General features: G+C 43.6%; 1 protein-coding gene across 2 annotated transcripts in view; it reads left to right on the top strand.

Annotated features, from left to right (window-relative positions):
- Nucleotides 1–21725, top strand: part of C4H5orf24 (chromosome 4 C5orf24 homolog) — a 41859-nt gene extending 20134 nt beyond the window's left edge. Inside the window, exons 2-3 of one of the 2 annotated variants that reach the window (XM_075344459.1) lie at nucleotides 13490–13730; nucleotides 20445–21725. In XM_075344459.1, the coding sequence (XP_075200574.1) occupies nucleotides 13632–13730; nucleotides 20445–21008 (663 nt within the window). In that variant the 5' untranslated portion in view covers nucleotides 13490–13631 and the 3' untranslated portion in view covers nucleotides 21009–21725. The remainder of the gene's footprint in view (nucleotides 1–13489; nucleotides 13731–20444) is intronic. The other variant, XM_075344460.1, reaches the window with a different exon arrangement.
- Nucleotides 21726–21950: the final 225 nt, after the last annotated feature.

Raw genomic sequence — 21950 nt, 5'->3', positions numbered from 1 at the left:
GGTTGTTAATCGTTCCCGAGACAGCACACGTCGCTCCGTGTGACACCCCGGGACGACGAACACAGCTTACCTGGGTCCTGCCGGCAATGAAGGAAGGAAGCAGGGCTGTGGAGTCGGTAAGCCAAACCTTCGACTCCGACTCCGACTCCTCAAATTCTCTTGCACCGGCTCCGACTCCGACTCCGGCTCCGACTCCGGCTCCGACTCCGACTCCTACATATATTGCTTATAGTTAGGTGAAAAATTTATTGTAGTACATGAATATGTGTATGTGAACATCAGACATTTAATAATTTTTATGATACAATAATCAAGATATTTGGATAGAACATAAAATATATTTATTGGAATACAACTTTAGAACACAAAAAACTGTAATAAATTGTAAATATGTAATACACTATGTAATATACAGTAGATTACATATATATCTTGTGTGTGTGTATATACACTGTATATATATATATTATATATATTACATATTTACAATTTATTAGTTTTTTTGTGTTCTAAAGTTGTATTCCAATAAATATTTTATGTTCTATCCAAATATCTTGATTATTGTATCATAAAAACAATTAAATGTCTGATGTTCACATTGTACTACAATAAATTTTTCACTTAAATATAAGCATTATACTAAATGTTGTTATTTAGTAAAATATTCAGCACATTCTGCATTGCACTCCTGTCCCCAATTTATTATATATTTTAGGAGTCGGAGTCTGTGCATTTTATACCGACTCCGACTCCGACTCCACCAAAATGAGCTCCGACTCCGACTCCACGACTCCGACTCCGACTCCACAGCCCTGGAAGGAAGGAGGTGGGCGGGATGTTGTGGCCGCTCATCTCTGCCCCTCCACTTCTATTGGGCGGCCGCTATGTGATGTCCCTCCCCCTTCAGGAAGAGGATGTTCGCCGCCCACAGCGACGTCGTTAGGGAGGTAAGTGCGTGTGACGGGGTTAACGACTTTGTGTGCCACGGGCAACAAATTGCCTGTGATGCACAAACGACTGGGACGGGTGCGATCGCTCACGTGATCGCACGACATATTGTACCGTGTAACGCCGCCTTTAGTCTGTCAGATGTAAGGAAATTAGAGAATGAAAGAACAAATAGGCCAATCCAGAAAAGGCAGACATAAGTATGGAAGAGTAGAGTTCAGTTATGTCGTGATATGGACCAATTCCTCTAATCTTTGAGCCAGTGTCCAGTATAAGACAGTGATGAAGGCAATAAATACCCTGAAAATTGGGACAGGTTCTTGTGTGAAAACCACTCAGAGAAGAATGTCAGGAACGCTAATGGTAATGGCCGAAACGGAAGGGGAAGGGTGTAACTTGTGCCCAGTTCTCCTGATGTGAGTAGCATGGCTGTCTACGCACATATTGGCACAGATTATAATGGAAGTTCGCGTCTTAGGCCGAGTTCACGTGTCCGTTAGAACGGATCCACCAGCAATCCATTGGCAGAAAAATTGCGCAAACACAATTTTTGTCTGCCTAAAAAAAGTGATTTCTACTGGATCCATTTTTTTTTAACATTAAAGTCTATGGAAGAACAGATCCGTTAATTTGCCATCCGTGTTTTGCTTCCTGGATCAGTTTCGAATGGAAGAAAACTGATGGCTATTTAATGGGTCAGGTTTCCATAGACTTCAATTAAAAGAAAATGGATCCAGTAAAACTCAATGTTCTGTCTGCACAGCTTTTTGCCACTGGATTGCCTGTGGATCCCTTCTAATGGATGATTGCTGGACATGTGGACTTGGTCTAAGCTGGAGTAGATTTAAGTTTATGACTAAGGCGCCCTAAATTTATTAAGAGACTTAACACTAGAAGTCCCAGAAATTTCGAGCTCCATGGGGTTCCAATGGTAGAAATGTTAAATGACCCCTCTCTGGGACTTCTAGTGTTCAGGCTCCCATCAAATTCACTCTTAGCAAATCCCTCCCCCACAGTTACTCTGATAGAATAAAGTATGGGGGTACACTGAGCCGTCCGCATTTCTAGTAGCTGCACTGTGCGTCTGAGATGGTCACCGTCCCGGCTGATGGATACGTTCGACCCTTTTCAATGTGTTTTTAAAGATATTTCCCGTTTTTGCAGTACTCGTTGCGGAAATGTCTTATCTCCATTAGTAAGATGATTGTGTCTTTAGTCTGGAGAATTACATCTTCCTCGCAAACTATGGATCATCATCTGCTTTTCCCAATGTTATACCTTTCTTCCCTCAAAGTCCCTTCTGTACAATGCAGCTCTGCAGAACTGCTATAAAATAAAAGGCAACTGAATGGAAAACCGTTCTTCAGGAAATAAGCACATAAAACCAAAGCCGAAGGTGGAATGTTCCCCAAAATAATGTGTGAGCAACGCACAGGAAATACGACCACATGTAATAATATCGGGGGTAGGGTGCGTTCTCATCAAGCAGCATGGACGGGGAAGCCCGGAGGAATAAATGTGCAGGACAGCTTACCGATATAACCCTCATTATATGTACATAGACTTCTATACCTGCTATTTTTACAATTACGGCTAACCCGAGAGGGGGTGGAGGGCCGTGTAAAGCGCCTTTGCTTTGTCCATCGCTGTATACACAGCCACATCCTGTATACATGGTAAGGATCACATTACTGTTCACGTCATTGTGCTGTCGCTGTTTTGGGGCTGCTGGGTGCTATTACGCTCAGTTGATATAATGCAATTCTCCATTTTACGATGGTTTACCTTAGATTGGATCTACACGGCATTGCCGATCTATTCGAAATGTATTACTACATTGTTACATAGTATAATTTCTGTAATTCCAGTGACTGCGTTGTTCTCCTGTACAGAATCCTCCCTAGTTATTTTAGAGTTGTTGAACGCTGCTGAATTACAGATTTAAAGGGAACCTGTCAGGTCCAATATGTACCCAGAACCACCGGCAGTTCTGGGTGCATATTGCTAATCCCTGCCTAAAGGGTGCGTTACACGCTGCGACATCGCTAGCGATCTCGTTAGCGATGTAACGCGCCTGATCGTACATACGATTTGCCGAGATCGCACATGTGACCGGCGCTACAAAAAATGACCTATTAATTTAAGACAAAGATTCTGAGTTTTTAAAGTGCAAGTGTACATATTTTATTTCACAATTGGTGACTATTTCAATAAAAACTTTTTCTAAAAGTCAAAACGCCAGGACTGGACCAAAAAGGTTATTATTGGTATATGTGTAAGACAAAGTCTCCCAAGGTTCACAAGGCACATATATAGATCAATGGTACATAACCACAACATCAGGGAGCAGACCAACAGAACAGACCTACAGGTTAATGTAACTAATTTTGTGCAGATGACATATGAGCACAGATACATTAAAGGACAGTCAATAGCATAGTTTAGCATAAGTAAGCAGAAATTATCAGTCCAAAATGCAAAGAATCCTGAAAAATCCACTGCATAAAGTGGTTTTTACTCCACAAGATAGTGCTTGTTGCGTGCCTAGTAACAAGCCCCAAAGAGACCCGTAGGGTGGAAGGTACATTGGACAATCCAGGCGTTTGGGAAGGCCCCCATTACGCCCTACGTACGTTTCAATTCTTTAGACTGTAGAGAATCTTCCTCAGGGGTCAAGGTGCCGTAGGGGGTCTTCCTCAGGGGTCTACGGCACCTTGACCCCTGAGGAAGATTCTCTACAGTCTAAAGAATTGAAACGTACGTAGGGCGTAATGGGGGCCTTCCCAAACGCCTGGATTGTCCAATGTACCTTCCACCCTACGGGTCTCTTTGGGGCTTGTTACTAGGCACGCAACAAGCACTATCTTGTGGAGTAAAAACCACTTTATGCAGTGGATTTTTCAGGATTCTTTGCATTTTGGACTGATAATTTCTGCTTACTTATGCTAAACTATGCTATTGACTGTCCTTTAATGTATCTGTGCTCATATGTCATCTGCACAAAATTAGTTACATTAACCTGTAGGTCTGTTCTGTTGGTCTGCTCCCTGATGTTGTGGTTATGTACCATTGATCTATATATGTGCCTTGTGAACCTTGGGAGACTTTGTCTTACACATATACCAATAATAACCTTTTTGGTCCAGTCCTGGCGTTTTGACTTTTAGAAAAAGTTTTTATTGAAATTGTCACCAATTGTGAAATAAAATATGTACACTTGCACTTTAAAAACTCAGAATCTTTGTCTTAAATTATTATGTTTATGAGTTTGTGCCACCCGAGGGATTTCTGTAGGTACAGAACCCAGGGGAATTGTTTGAGTATGGTTTTATGGAATCTCCTTCTAAAAAATGACCTATGTGCGATCTCGGCAAATCTTATCTGTGATCTGGCGTGTCACATCGCTAACGAGATCGCTAACGATGTCGCAGTGTGTGAAGCACAACTGTCTCTGTATACACTAGCAAAGATAAAGAGATCTTTAGAAAAAGTATTTCTAAAGATCTTTTTTTCGTATGCTAATGAGGGCTTGGACTAGTCCCAAGGATGTTTTATCCCCCGACTAGTCCCACCCCTCTTAGCATGGTAGTATGCCCACAGGGGTGTGCTAACATGCTATTCAATTCAGCATCACCAGCGGTGCTGCACGTACCGGTGTTCGCTGTGACCGCGCTTCTGAATGCCGGGAACATCCGGTCATGTACAGTATGAAGTACACTTCCCGGCTTCAAACAGGTCTACTGCGTATGACCGGAAATTCCCGGCATTCAGAAGCGCGGTCACAGCGAACACAGGTACGTGCAGCACCGCTGGTGATGCTGAATTGAATAGCATGTTAGCATGTCCACTCCCTTGCTAAGAAGGTGGACTAGTCAGGGGATATAACACCCTTGGGACTAGTCCCCGCACTCATTAGCATAAAATAAGATCTTTAGAAATACTTTTTTTTAAAGATCTCCATCTACGCTAGTGTATACAGGGACGGTTAGGCAGGGATTAGCAATATACACCCAGAACTGCTCGTGGTTCTCACTGCGTATTGCACTGACAGGTTCCCTTCAACCTTTATTAGTTGTGTCTATGTTACTATTTTGTTGTGCACCATCGCATTTCACAATCATTCACATTTTAAATGGTATTCTATTTTTTTTTTTTTCACATTTTCAAATATCAAGTCTATAATGACATACAAAAAAGTTCACATACCTTGGAATATTTGTCTTTTTTTATTTTTTGAAGTGTTTTTGGGGTCAGTTGCAAACAATATCAGTTGCTCTTGGTATGAGTTTTAGTTTTTGTATTCTCCCGCTGTTTTCTCTGACCTCCATAAACTTTTCCACAGAAGAAAGTGACTTGCCACTTGTTCCTTCCTTGAAAACATTGCAGCTCATTTTAGCCATTTGGACCTAGTTTTCTTAGTACTGGTTTCTTCTCCTTATATGTTTGGACTATTGATCTTTTGAATTGGGTTGTCTTATATTTATTTATTTTTTTTTTTTAAAGACTGGGGGGCTTCCTGATCGCTCTCAGCATGCAGGACATGTTGGTCTGCCTATTCCTGGCTGAGGAGTGTCACCGCTGCCACAAACCATCGCTGTTTAGTGAGGTGGGACTAGGGAGTGGGGATCAATGGGGGATCGTAGGAGCATCAAACAGGATCTGTGTACAAGTAAATTGAGGGGTTTCAGGCCAAGCATTTATCACTTATTCTGTGAAATGTTCTTTTTTGGGAAAACCTTTTAATAGTAGATCTCAAAGGGTTATTCAAAATGTTAAATGTTATCAGCTATCCAAAGAAAAGGTGATAACTTGCATATGAGTGGGGATCCTGCCCCTGGAATCCATACCAGTCAAGGGTCTGGTGTGAATGGTGCGGTGGCATGGGCACTTAAGGCCCCTTTACACACTGAGACTTTCTAGCGATCCCACCAGCGATCCTGACCTGGCCGAGATTGCTGGAAAGTCTTTAAACAGTCGCTGGTGAGCTGTCAAACAGGCAGATTTGGCCAACGACGCAGCAGCGTTTAGAGACTTTCCAGCGATCCCGGACCTGCAGAACGACCTCGCTGGTAAGGAACGCTTTAGCACGCCTACAGGCTGGGTTCTAAAAGTCGCTAACGATGTCGTTGTAACGGTGTCAAGCACACCAATGCATGCTGCGCAGCGGGAAACAAAGGACCAAAAAATGGTCCTGAAAGATTTGTAGCGATCAGCGACCTCACAGCGGGGGCCAGATCGCTGATGGATTTCACACACTGCAATGTCGCTGGGGAGGTCGCTATTACATCACAAAACCGGTGACGTTACAGCGATGTCGCAGTGTGTAAAGGGGCCTTTAGGGTACCGTCACACTTTAGCAACGCACCAGCGATCCCACCAGCGAGCTGACCTGGTCAGGATCGCTGGTGCATCGCTACCTGATCGCTGGTGAGCTGTCAAACAGGCAGATCTCACCAGTGACCAGTCTCCAGCCAGCAGCGACGTGGAAGCGATGCTGCGCTTGCACGGAGCCGGCGTCTGGAAGCTGTGGACACTGGTAACCACGGTAAACATTGGGTATGGTTACCCGATATTTATCTTGGTTACCAGCGCACACCGCTTAGTGCTGGCTCCCTGCACTCGTAGCCACAGTACACATCGGGTTAATAAGCAAACCTTTGCTTATTTACCCGATGTGTAATCCGGCTACGTGTGCAGGGAGCCGGCACTGACAGCCTGAGAGCGGCAGACGCTAGTAACTAAGGTAAATATCAGGTAACCACCTTGGTTACCCGATGTTTACCTTGGTTACTGCTTACCGCAGGCTGCCAGACGCTGGCTCCCTGCACATTCAGATTGTTGCTCTCTTGCTGTCACACACAGCGATGTGTGCATAACAGCGGGAGAGCAACAATAAAAAAATGAACCAGGGCTGTGTGTAACGAGCAGCGATCTCACAGCAGGGGCCAGATCGCTGCTCAGTGTCACACACAGCGAGATCGCTAATGAGGTCACAAAAACCGTGCCTCAGCAGCGATCTCGCTATGTGAGAAGTACCCCTTAGCCTCCACTCCATTCTGTGGAAGTACACTACAGATCCATTAGATAATGTTAATGATCCTTTAAATCAGGATTGGCTCAAACATGGTCTGGAAAGCTGGAATCTGATCAAAATCTAGGACCTTTATGAACGGTTCATTTTTTTTTCCCTCATTCCATGATTTATTTTTTTTTATTTTGCTAGTGCTCAAACCGCTATTTATGCCCATGTCTCTGGAGGAGCATAATAACATATGAAGACTGCTCAATTATTATGTCGAGGCAGATGTTATATTCAGGATCCATGGTGGCTTTAGCCATGTAGAATTGACATGTATGAGTTTGGACTGTAACGTTCTCCCCGGAATATAACGCTGAATGCACATGTAGCAATTTACTGGAATAAGAGGCAGGCGTGCAACAAAATGTAAACCTGGAGATTGCATATTACATTCTTATACCACCAGCCTGGGCTTGTAGTGGTAAGCCGTTACAGCATCATTGTTCTTGATCCTGTTGCAAAGTTCAGCTTTCAGTGGAATCATCAGCATTCAGATATCATAAGAGAATGTACTGCATCACTAAGGCCTAAGCCACACGGCGAGAAGATCGGTGCGAGTGGCGTGCGATAAAACATGGCATTTCACTCGGACCAATATTAGCCTGTGTGTCAGCACACTTGAGCGATTATTTTCTCAGCCCTAATCAGACCGAGAAAACAATCTCCGCATGCTGTAACTATAATGTGAGACTCTTCTCTCGCACCTATTCAAGTGAATGGGGCGAGAGAAAAATCGCACTGCACTCGCGGTATACCGGTGTAGCACGTGTGCAGAGCGAGAATCGCAATAGCCGGCTACGGAGGAGGGAGGGAGAGAAATCCCACCTTCCCTCCTCAGTGCCGGCCCGCCCCTCCTCAGTGCCGGCCCGCCCCTCCTCAGTGCTGGCCCGCCCCTCCTCTGTGCTGGCCCGCCTCCCGCAGCTGAGGTCCGCTTGCACAGTCGGACCTCAGACGCAGCGATACTAGCATGACACTCGGCTTCTGCTGTGCTGCCAGTGCGAGCCGATTGTCATGCGAGCATCGCAGTAGTGCCCCGTGTGGCCCCGGCCTTAAAGGGAACCTGTCACCAGTTTTGTCCCGTATGAGCTACGGCCACCATCAGTGAGCTCTTATATACAGCATAACAAAAAACTGTATAACGTAAAAACCATTGTGTGTTATACTCACCTGGGGGTGATCAGGTCTGATGGGCATCGCTTGGTCTCTGGTGCCTCCTCTCTTCCATTGCTGTCCTCCTTCCTAGCTCCGTGTGGATGATGCTTCCTACATCATCCACTCAGTTGCAGCCATTTATTTCCTGCACATGCGCACTTCTCTCTGCCCAGGCCAATCTGTATAAAATAAAAACCATCTTTTATTATATTCCGGGGGTGGTTGGGTCCCAATGGGCATTGCTGGTCTCTGTCCTTTGCCTCCTTCCTTCCATCTCCGTCCTCCTTCATAGCTCCATGTGGATAATGCTTCTTATGTCATCCACACAGATGCCTCTATTGCACTCCTGCGCACTTCCCTCTGCCCAACACATTTCTACCTGAACCTATTGCTTACTCCAACAGTCATACAGTGAGTGATTCGTGCATGATGCTCTAAAAAATAGAAAAATTATGTAAATTCTGTTCACTTAATTTTTCACTCTGTGATAGCAGACTGCTGAATCTTGACAGTTTGCTTTGTACACTGTCACAATTCTCTGGTATTCCCTGTGTGGGGGGTCACATGACTACAAGTATGCGATTTTATGCTCTTTGTGTTTTATTTTTTTAATTATTATTATTATTGTTAGTTTATGTAATGAGGGACAGTCTCTTTTGATCCCTGGTGTTTTAGGGGACTTGGAATCCCCTTCACCGTCAAGGAACACACGGATATTCTAGAAGGTACATGGTAGATGAGGACCATGTTGCTGTACATTACTGTGTGTATGGAAGTATTATGGGTAGGACAAGCTGTCTTTGTGCTTACATTTTGGTAGAGATGTTTAGGTTATGCTGTGATTTTCTGTTTTCTTGCAGACACATTCCCTATATTAGAGGAGCGCTGTCCGCTTCCATGTACTGCTCAATGTTTCTTATGCTCAGTTTGTATTCTTAGAAGAGGTCGACCACTAAACGTCTTGTAGAAGGAATATTGGACCGCATTATACTGCTATCGTAGGCTGCCTTTATTACATTGATACAGCCAGTGCTCTGCTGGCACATTAATATTTCATAGCGCTGGCTCCCATTTTAGTGCAGTCCGGACAGCAGCTAGACGACGTCGCAGGAGCAGCCATTAGCTCTATTCTACGTAATGCTGTGAATTTTCTCTATCTCTATTATCTGTACATATAGTAAACTATAAAACATACTGCTTTTTATCATCTGTATATAATCCTTTATTATAAATCCTCTTATTTTATTTTTTTGTTTTTAAAGCCAAACATCATGTTATAGCATTGTTCATGGCACTGCAGACCCAGTGCTCAAATGCGACATATATATGTATATATTCTGTATTCATGGGAGGGGAGCTCCAGTCTATATTCCCTGCCTCTCCTGATTTGTAGTGTCACTTATGAATGTATCTGATTTATTCAGAGAATATGTATTTGATGGCATATATCACAGAAGGATTTAAATATTGAAGCCTAGAACACTTTGTATAACTGCATGATCAGATTGTAACGTGTGCAGTGTCACAAATGCCTATGGAATAGAATCACAATACAGCTAACAATCACAGCTCAAGTCAATAATGATACATTTGCAAGGTGCACATACACACATTACAGACATGCACACACTTTATGCACAGACATGCACATGCGCACATTACACATACTACACAGACAGGCACACATTACACATACTTTATGCACACAGGCACATGCGCACATTACACACACTTTATACCAGGGCTGTGGAGTCGGAGTCGTGGAGTCGGAGTCGGAGCTCATTTTGGTGGAGTCGGAGTCGGTATAAAATGCACCGACTCCGACTCCTAAAATATATAATAAATTGGGGACAGGAGTGCAATGCAGAATGTGCTGAATATTTTACTAAATAATAACATTTAGTATAATGCTTATATTTAAGTGAAAAATTTATTGTAGTATAATGTGAACATCAGACATTTAATTGTTTTTATGATACAATAATCAAGATATTTGGATAGAACATAAAATATTTATTGGATACAACTTTAGAACACAAAAAACTAATAAATTGTAAATATGTAATATTATATATATATACACAGTGTATATACACACACAAGATATATATGTAATCTACTGTATATTACATAGTGTATTACATATTTACAATTTATTACAGTTTTTTGTGTTCTAAAGTTGTATCCAATAAATATATTTTATGTTCTATCCAAATATCTTGATTATTGTATCATAAAAATTATTAAATGTCTAATGTTCACATACACATATTCATGTACTACAATAAATTTTTCACCTAACTATAAGCAATATATGTAGGAGTCGGAGTCGGAGCCGGAGTCGGAGTCGGTGCAAGAGAATTTGAGGAGTCGGAGTCGAAGGTTTGGCTTACCGACTCCACAGCCCTGCTTTATACACAGACATGCACACATTACACATACTTTATACACATACATGCACACAGGCACATGCGCACATTACACACACTTTATACACAGACATGCACACATTACACACACTTTATACACAGACATGCACACATTACACATACTTTATACACAGACATGCACACAGGCACATGCGCACATTACACACACTTTATACACAGACATGCACACATTACACACACTTTATACACAGACATGCACACAGGCACATGCGCACATTACACACACTTTATACACAGACATGCACACATTACACATACTTTATACACATACATGCACACAGGCACATGCGCACATTACACACACTTTATACACAGACATGCACACATTACACACACTTTATACACAGACATGCACACATTACACATACTTTATACACAGACATGCACACAGGCACATGCGCACATTACACACACTTTATACACAGACATGCACACATTACACACACTTTATACACAGACATGCACACATTACACATACTTTATACACAGACATGCACACAGGCACATGCGCACATTACACACACTTTATACACAGACATGCGCACATTACACATACTTTATACACAGACATGCACACAGGCACATGCGCACATTACACACACTTTATGCACAGATATGCACATATTATGCACAGATATGCACATGCACACATTATACACAGACATGCACACAGGCACATGCGCACATTACACACACTTTATGCACATGCGCACCTTATACACACACTATACACAGACATGCACACAGACACTTGTGCACATTACACATACTTTAAACACAGACATGTACACATGTTCAGGCAGATGCACACAAGGACATGGGTATAAGCACATGCACATATGTGTTTATACACATGAACACAGGCACATGTACTAAAATACTGACTTGCGCTCCTTTTATTTTTAATGTTTGAAATAATAAGCAGAAGATCTGTTCCCATCTGGAGACTGCAGAGGTCCCCACAGACCTCAGATAATTTTCAACAGGTTTGGTTAACTGCTATCTAATATATATGGAGGCCTCCCAACTTTCCCCTGACAGTTTCTAACAAAGCTAAGGATTGAATTGAAATGCCCAATATTTTTGAATGTGATGGAGCTGTATGGCCGCGGCTTTCTCCCCTTTTCCCATTAAGAACTCTTCAGTGCTCAGCTCAGGAGCGCTTCATTAGAGAGAGCGCTGTTGGCCAAACTGACAGCTTATGTTAAACTGATCTTGTGTAGGACCTGCTTAATGGAAAATAATTTATAATACAGTAGTACTTATATTTATAAAGCACCAGCATTTTCCGTATCACTTTGCAATTGAGCGGGAGAATGGGAAGACAATTGAACACACAATTGAACCATTACAGGAGATGGGAGGGCTTGAAATAGGGGTACACAATAGGTAGAAAGTGCTTGTCTGGTATGGTCCGGCCATCATTATAATAAATAGGGGTTTCCTTATTAGGCTGCTTTCACACCTCCGGTTTCTGCAATGCGGCACAATCCGGCACTTTGCAGGAAAATCGCAACCGTTTTTTTCTTGCTGCCGGTTGCGTTTTTCCTGCATAGACTTTAATTATTGCCGCATGGCCTTGCGTTCCGTCCGGTTTTTGCCGATGCGGCGGCCGGATGGAACGTTGCCTGGCACGTTTTTTCATGCGGCAAAATAACCCGCATCGCGCCGCATTCGGCCGATGCGGCGCATTTTTCAATGCATGCCTATGGCGGCCGGATGCGGCAAAAACCGCATCCGGCCGCCGCATGCGATTTTTGCCACTGCGCATGCTCAGTAGCATGCCGCAAGCGGCAAAAAACGGACGGGCCGCATGTAAAAAACTTATGCAAAGGATGCGGTGTTTTCACTGCATCCGTTGCATAGCTTGGACAGCCGGATTGAGCCGCACAGCTCAAGCCGGATGTGTGAAAGCAGCCTTAAGCTGCATGATACAGTCATCAGCCAGCATCTAAGTGCAGTTATTCTATGCTATTGAGTGCTTGGAGAATGTGGAGATGGATGAAGAGTAAGGACCAGGTTCTGCGAAACATTTAGAAAATAGTACAGGGAAGCATTAGATCAGTAACTTGAGATTTGTTTTTAGAGCACGCTTAAAAATGAAGGTCTAGGTATTAGTTGGATGGGATATAAAACCAGGAAGACCAGGAGTTTTGAAAGGCAAAATACAAAATTTTATTTCAGCAAAAAATCGCACAAAATCACAAAAGAATCACATGAAATGACAAGGACATACAGATTAAAAATGGTGCTATAAAGGGGGAGAAACCCATGAAAGGTGGGACAGAGAAGCACGCTCCTAGATCCATCATAGACATGGGAATTTAGAACAGGCTCTAATAAATAGTAAAATACAAAAATATATATCGAGCCTTAAGTCATCTGCTTACCCATTGTTAAAAGAGCACGATAGATCGCACGATAGATCGTCTTGTGTAAAGCACCCTTTAGATCTAGGTTGCCAGACTCCGGCACCATGCCCAGCATTTGCTCTACATAGGTATCACGTCTCTTCACCGGTTTTACTCTTGAGCCTCAAATATCCGTGAGGAAGACACACTAGATATTACCAGGAATGTTCTTTTTTCGGTCAATCTTCCACCTTTCATCCTTCGAGCAATGGTTTGGTACAAACTGGAGTGTAAGTTCTGTATGTGTGAAATGGGTTTACCAAGAAGACCACAACTGAAGTGAAGCCTCTGAGATACAAGGGGCAACTCTTATATCAGCCACTGTGGTCAAGTGTCCGTTGTATACACATTCACTCGTGATACGTTGTATTTGTGAGTATAAATGCGTTTTGTAGCTATGATTATAAAAAAGTTGAGATGTAAAAATGTTTGTTTTCTTCTTTATCCAGGTTGAAGTCTGTAACCAGGAGGTCATTGCCCCTATGCATTTTATGTGGCCGTCTCCAGACCGCGCTTTATTAGAAGATCTGCTTGCAGGCGTGTACACAATTATTCTGGATTTCTTCTAAATACGGTCTCTTTGACTTTGCCATGTTTCGCCGTCAGGACCTGCCTGGAATGCATGTACGTGAATCATTTACCCACCCCGGTTTTTGCGATCCATTTTTTCTGGATGAACAAAATATCAAGGCAGGTTACCGATCATAGGATCAGCTTTTTATTTCTGTAATTTCTTTTTATTTAGCATTTATTTACAATTGGTATAGCCACATAGAGTAATATACAGCCATCAACAATGAAATTGCAACACTTCGATGGAAAAGTCGTGGAGTTATGAAAGTCATAGAATTGATAGACATGTTATTGATATACAAATAGGAAAAAATGGAAGCAGCATTTTCAAAGAATCTTGATTTATTCAGTATCTGTATATGAACATCCCCCTCAGTAATACATGCATTAACACGCCTTTCCTATGGCTGTTTCAGGGATGGTCTACCACAATGAAGGCACTTGGGCAAATCTCTAAAATCCGCTGTTGGCAACTTTTTTTTTTTTAATTGTTGACCGTTCACGTCTCAGATGTGCATGATTGGAGACAAGTCCAGAGAAGCTGCAGGTGTAGCACGTTTATGCCACGCAGATGGCACACAGTAGCACGAGCAACATGATCATGTTGGAAAATGGCTCCTGAAACACTTGGAGAAATGGTCTTACCACTGGTCTCCTAACCAAATCAATTAACGCCGAGCTGTTAGTCTACCAGGAATGAAGAGTAGAGGGGTCAGGCTAATGTACATTATGTGACCCATGTGTGGGCCTCTTCATGCTATTGCCCCATGGTCTCCAGACTTCTGGCTATAATTGCATCCAAGACGACAGCAGGTCTCATCCCTGAAGAGGATAGACTTCCATTCCAATCTCCAATTTTGTCTTTATCTGCACTCTTATCTGTTGAGAGTGATGGCGTGAGGTCAATGGACCACACGGACCTGGAAGTCTGACTCTCAACCCAAAGTTGTTCAAACGCCTTTTGATGGTTTGAGAGACTGATGCTTGTTGTGTGACCTCTAACTTCATTTACGGTACAAAATGGATCAATCGTGGAACCAGTAGTATGCCCAATATGACTCCAGGAGCTGTTTTTCTACAGGTCCAGGTTACATGTTGCTAGTGCTACTGTAAGCAGCCTGCATGGCCTAAAAATACCACAACCTGCAGTAACTCTAGACTTGTCTCCCATCAAGCACATCTGGGACATTATTGATCGGCAATTGTAAAGGAAGCTGCCAGCAGTGGATCTTGATGATTGGACCAAGTGCATTTAGCATGGCAGAGCTTTCTTCAGACAACCATTGATAACCTCATTGTTAAGGCGAGTGTGTGTGTATTTCTGTACATGGAGTTCATACGTGATGCTGAATATAGAAATGCTTTGATATTTCCATTTTTTATCATGTACGTATCATGAACATGTCTACAAATCCTGTGATTTCCATAATTCTGCAGCTTTTCCTTCTTGTTGTAATTTCAGTGTTGAGTGTTTGTTCCTCTGACATGTTCTGTGTAACTAGGTGACTTCCAGCATTACTGCTTATGTATGGCGATATTAAAGGAAGACTAGAGGGAGAAGTGATATATTGCACAATTGTAGGGCCGGAGGTGCTGGTGTACAGCTCTGACTTCAGTAATTCCCTAGAAGGGAGAGGTATTATGCCCATTCACTCTTTCTTGAAGTTTTCCTTTAAACATACTTATACATATGAAATCCATCAATCATAGCGGATTGTCAAAATCACAAAATGCCACATCATACCAAGGGACAACATTCAAATTGTCTCTCCAGTAAAGGAGACAAACTCTAGCACAGCGCCACCTATTGGAAGTAGCGATCCTAAAAGTCACAAGTGGATTTTCAACAATCCATTGCAATATGACTCAGGATATATAAGCCAGATCAGAATCCCAATTTGCAGACACGGTGTTTCGGGGTGCTTGCCCCTCGTCAGTGCAAAGTATGGGGGTGTCTGATCTGGCTCATGAGAAAGCTATGTGGGGACCACGGGGGAACACTATTCTCCTTAAGGAGACTTTGCAAGCCAGTCTGGCTGCCAGGTAAGGGGACTTATAGCTGCAATGCCCCTCTGGGAAATATTCAAATTGTCTCTCCAGTAAAGGAGACAAACTCTAGCACAGCGCCACCTATTGGAAGTAGCGATCCTAAAAGTCACAAGTGGATTTTCAACAATCCATTGCAATATGACTCAGGATATATAAGCCAGATCAGAATCCCAATTTGCAGACACGGTGTTTCGGGGTGCTTGCCCCTCGTCAGTGCAAAGTATGGGGGTGTCTGATCTGGCTCATGAGAAAGCTATGTGGGGACCACGGGGGAACACTATTCTCCTTAAGGAGACTTTGCAAGCCAGTCTGGCTGCCAGGTAAGGGGACTTATAGCTGCAATGCCCCTCTGGGAAATATTCAAATTGTCTCACCAGTAAAGGAGACAAACTCTAGCACAGCGCCACCTATTGGAAGTAGAAGACACATTGTAATAGATTCTTGGCGAAGACCTCTTCAAATCATGTATATCTATAAAACATTTTTGAGATGGGAAGTTAAAGGAACACCAAACCTAAAAATAAAGGTTTAAATTAAGGAGCTTGTCCACTACTTTTAAATTGATGGCATATCCTTAGGGTAGATCATCAATGTCTGATCGGCCGGGGTCCGGCACCCCCACAATCAGCTGTTATTGATTCTAGAGACAGCAGCAGGTGGATGGAAATGCTCAGCTCCGGAACTGATAACCGCCAGGCAGTTCAGATCTGCCTTCTCCAGATGTGCAGTACCCAGCCGCTATCAGTTGACGGAGCAGCTCCAGAGCTGAGCATTTCCAGTCGCCTGCTGCTGGGAGCAGCTGATGGGTGGGGGTACCGGTTGTTGTACGCCGACCGATCAGACATTGATGACCTATCCTAAGGGGCACTTTGCACACTATGACATCGCAAGCCGATGCTTGCGATGCCGAGCGCGATAGTCCCCGCCCCCGTTGCAGCTGCGATATCATGGTGATAGTTGGCGTATTGAACATTATCGCTACGCCAGCTTCACATGCACTTACCTGCCCTGCGACGTCGCGCTGGCCGGCAACCCGCCTCCTTATTAAGATGGGCGGGTAGTGCGGCGTCATAGCGACATGACACGGCAGGCGGCCAATAGAAGCGGAGGGGCGGAGCTGAACGGGACTTAAACATCCCGCCCACCTCTTTTCTTCCGCATAGCTGGCGTGAGCCGCAGGACGCAGGTAGGAGATGCTCCTTGCTCCTGCGGCTTCACAAACAGCGATGTGTGCTGCCGCTGGAACGAGGAACAACATCGTAACATCAGTCATTTCCAAATTATGGAAATGACCATCGCTACACCGATGATACGATTACGACGATTTTGCGCTCGCTAATCGTATCAAAAAGGCTTTACACACTACGATATCGCATGCGACGCCGGATGTGCGGCACTTTCAATTTGACCCCACCGACATCGCACCTGCGATGTCGTAGTGTGGAAAGTGCCCCGAAGGATAAACCATCAATATAAAAGTAGTGGACAACCTCTTTTAAAGGGAACCTGTCACCACTTTTGTGGACTATAAGCTGCGGCCACCACTGTGACAACATAAAAAACACTTTATAATACTTACCTAACGGTCGCTCTGCGGTGGATAAGGGTCTAATGGGCGTCTCCGTTCTCCAGTGCGTGCGCCCCCCCCTTTCGGCCATCTTCGGCTTCTTTCTGAAGCCGGTGTGCATGACGCGTCCTACGTCATACACACTTGCCGGTCCTGTGCATGCGCACTACAATACTTTATCTGCCCTGCTCAGGGCAGATCAAAGTGCGCCTGCTCAGGACCGGAATGCTGGCGAGTGTGGATGACGTCGGACCCGTCATGCACCGCGGCTAGAGAAGAAGGAGAACAAAGATGGCAGAAAGAGGCGGCTCTGGCATCGGACAACGGAGACGCCCATTAGGCCCTCATGCACCGCAGAGCGACCGTTAGGTAAGTAATAAGTGTTTTTTTATGTTGTTACAGCGGCCTGGGCTCTTATATACAGCATGTGAGAATGCTGTATATAAGAGCCTGGTAGTGGTGGCCGCAGCTTATAGTAAAAAAAAAAAGTGGTGACAGGTTCCTTTTTAGCAAGAAATTTTATTTTCTTTATTGCTTAAGTCTGCAGCATTTTATACCAAATATTGAAAGAGACAGTCTTTTTCAAGTCCTGCAGAGAACATAATGTGTACTGCTCCGCTCAATCCTCAGCTGGTGGGGCTGGAGTTAGCGTCCTGCAGCAGAGGGGGGAGGCTCCTGCTGCAGCCAGTTATATTACAGAGAGGCACAGGACAGTGGTGAGGAGGACAGGGGGGCATGACTGAGCTCACACATAGAGAAGATTTTTTTATATATATTTTTTTAATGGGAATATGAGACCAAGGAGATGGACATAATCATGTGAGGATGTGCTGGGATATTATTTTAATTCTGTGTGCATTTTCTTTGTTTAGTGTTTATTTAAAGCTATAAAAACTGAATAGCTAAGTTTAAGCCAGGATCAGACGTCCGTATTGTCGGTCAGTGTGCTGTCTGTCACACACGGATATCACACTGACCCAATAATAACCTATGGATCTGTGTACACCAGCAAATTTCCACACTGACCGATGGGCAATGCAAATAATATAGTCACGTCCGTTTTACATAGGACGATAATCGGTGAGCAAGCATTCCTAAAACACCCATCACCTGACAAACAAGCAAACACTAGTTTGGAAAATCCTCTTTCTCAGCAGCACATTGCACTGTGTAATGAGGATGTGCTGCAGACGGCATTATTCGTTGTGGGGGCAGAATAATCGCTGGTAATTGGCTGATTTCAACTCAATAACAATCTAAAGCCTCATTCAGACGTTTGTATGGACGGTAACTGGACTAGCCGCGGGTCTCCGAACACGAGGCTTTCAGCTTCACGTCAGTCTGTGCGTGCGGTCCATGTCACACGGACGCCGGAATGAGGCTTAAATGGGTTATCGCTAATTTAGTATTATGGGAAGCAAAATAAAAACAGCTATTTTTTTTAACCATGTGAGATAAGCAATGTGATGTCTTTATAATACTGGTTATTACAGATGAGATGATGCAAAAAACATGTTCTTTTGTCTTGATTTGTTTTTTTTTTCATTGGAAATAATTTTAATTGTTTTTAAAAAAAAACATTTTAAACCTTTTATTTGCCCCCACATTATTCCTTAGCCCTTTGCGATCCTTTGATTACTTTTATAATACATTGTGCTACTTTTGCTTGCACTGTTTGTTTGATACAAGGTAACAAAATCCAGCGGATCACAGGCAGAGGAATTAAAAACTTTCCTTTATTTTCATCACTTTAAAAATGGATAGACAGCATCCACAAGGCACAGTTCCATCCAACGCGTTTCGACATAACACAGTGTCGTTAGTTCTTATTCATGGATGTCGAAACGCGTTGGATGAACTGTTCCTTGTGGATGCTGTCTATCCATTTTTAAAGTGATGAAAATAAAGGAAAGTTTTTAATTCATCTGCCTGTGATCCGCTGGATTTCGTTACCTTGTATCTGCTATTATCCCCTTGTGCCTGGGATTTCCGTGCAGGATCAGCTGGTCTACTCCTCAGACTTACACACCAGAGCGGTGAGCTGGAACACGTTTCTGTTTGTTTGATACCTGCCTGCCCTGTGGTCAGAGGTGGTGGATATGGACCATCAAAGGGCTCCCCCTCCTTCTTATACTGCTTAGATGCCATAGTCACACTGTTGAGCCTTGTGCACATGTTGAGTATTTGTAGAGTTTTTTACCTCCGTATTTGTAAGGCAGAACCAAGAGTGGAACAATCAGAGGAAAAGTAGAATAGAAACTCGGGCACCACTTCTGTATTTTTACCCACTTTTGGTTTTGGCTTACAAATATTGAGCCAGAAATAGTCAACAAGCATGCTGCCTTTGGTCACACGACTGTAGATCTTCTCATCTGAGAGAATTGGGTTGATTACTGTGATATTCCGAGTGTCGGCATAGTGTGATCAAATTCTCTCGGATGAGTCCATTAGAGCACACTGAGGAGAAGATGCAGAACAAAATTCCTCCATCTTCCCAACTTCAAGTCCACAGAAACTGGAGTGCACGCCGATGGTGTCGCGGTGCACGCCGATGGTGTCGCGGTGCACTCCAATGTTTTCCATTCATAGGTTTGAATGGATGAGTGGCATCTGATTTAGTCTTCAAACCACAGCATTTTTTCTCATGCTGAATCTCTGAGAAAAAAAACCACTGATCAGCCCTGTCAAGTTACATATCATTGATCAGAGTGCCATCCTTTGAAAAAAAAAAAAATCAGATATCACGCGTCTGGTATATGTGAGGGCGCCCCTAACTGCAGACACCATACCCACTATGTATCTACACATTGTGATGTGGGGAGAGTCCTGTTTCACGTTGCCACTATAGCAGAGTTTTCCCTGTATCTAAAGGCTGCTTTACACACAACGATATCGCTAGCGATCTCGTTAGCGTTGTGACACGCCAGATCGTAGATACGATGTGCCGAGATCGCACATAGGTCGTTTTTGTAGCGCCGGTCACAAAACAACCTATGTGCGATCTCGGCAAATTGTATCTACGATCTGACGTGTCACAACGCTAACGAGATCGCTAGCGATATCGTCGTGTGTAAAGCAGCCTTAAGGCTCCTGTTTCCGCCATTTTTTGGTCTTACCTTCTAGAGGTGACCTGGGGTGACTGTGTGTGAGGTTCTGAATGTCCCATTTAGAAATCACTTGCTTTATTACAAGGTTTGTTTGCTCTTTCCTAATAGAAAATGATGCGTCCGGTTGCAAATAACAGTGTGGCTTTTTGTGGAAGTGGCAAGTCTTCCTGCCTTGGTCAAGACAGCATGAGAAGTGTGGAGCAATTTGGCTTGTACGCCACTCAGCCAAGCAAATACAGCCATACGGTCAGCCACAAGAATATCTCCTGCCAGACGCAGGAAACCATCAATGAGGCACATCTGCAGACCACAAGCGACGGGGACCTGGACACAAAAAGTGATTTAAAGAAAAAGAAGACCCTCGGCAAAGCTGGCAAACGTGGACGGCCGTCTGGCACCACCAAATTGGCAGGTTACAGAACCAGCACTGGCAGACCTCTGGGAACCACCAAAGCTGCTGGCTTTAAAACAAGTCCCGGCAGACCACTGGGCACAACCAAAGCGGCTGGGTACAAAGTCAGCCCGGGGAGACCTCCAGGTAGCATAAAAGCTCTATCACGGCTTTCCAATCTAGGTTTCACAAGCAACAATGCAGCTTTTCCCTACCCCACAGCACTTAGCCGGGGACTCCATTCTGTGGTGGATACAAACGTCAAACATCCTGTCGAGTAGCCGTGCGTCACAGTGTATATAGGTGTATGCAGAAATACAGAGGCGGAATTATCAAATGTTTGTATGATCACCTGGTTTTATCTAAAGCTTAGACTAGACACCGTTCTCATCATATTCACCCGTTTCCAGGAATCATATTCACCTTCCAGGAATTTGTCTATTTCTTTGAGTTTTTGCCACGTGGCATCCGTAGCTATACCTCTTTTGTTGTTTTTTTTTTTTTTTATGTGTCTATTTGCTGGCTTGTGTAACTTATTTTGCGGGGAAAAAGGGGTTGCCTTTTTTATTAACTGTTGCATGCAGTGTTACTGTGATCTCTTTATGTAAGAACATTATATTTGTGGCGTCAACAGTTCTGATCTCCAATGATAACAAGGCCATAAAATAAGATTAAACCAATCAGTGGAAGAAGAATACCAAATACTGTCTGATGTAACGTGAAGTTCACTTTAACAGCGTACATTATATTGCCAAAAATGTAAGACATTACTTAGACGTGTACATGCAGCTAGACTAATTATTGACATGCAAAACTTTTTCAAAGGAAACTGTCAGCAGGTTTTTGCTATTTAATCTGAGAGCAGCATGGCGTAGGGGCAGAGACCCTGTTTCCAGTGATGTGCCATGTACATCCTGGGCTGCTTGATGCTTCCATAAAACTGGTGTTTTAACAGCTGAAGATTATCAATAGAGGACTACTTTTTTCATGCCATGTAGTCCTACTGTTTTGTGTAACCCCGCCCCCCTGGTTAGCAGTTGCCAATCATTGGTATGGGTGCGGTTGTTCTATGCAACCGCACCCACACCAATGATTGGCAACTGCTAACCAGGGGGGGCGGGGTTAAACAAAACAGTAGGACTACATGACATGAAAAAAGTAGTCCTCTATTGATCATCTTCAACTGTTAAAACAGCTCAACATTCAGAGAATTGGTAGCTTAA

This window comes from Anomaloglossus baeobatrachus, chromosome 4, assembly GCF_048569485.1.
Source record: "Anomaloglossus baeobatrachus isolate aAnoBae1 chromosome 4, aAnoBae1.hap1, whole genome shotgun sequence".
Classification (NCBI taxonomy): domain Eukaryota; kingdom Metazoa; phylum Chordata; class Amphibia; order Anura; family Aromobatidae; genus Anomaloglossus; species Anomaloglossus baeobatrachus.
This window is presented reverse-complemented; position numbering and strand designations above follow the sequence as displayed.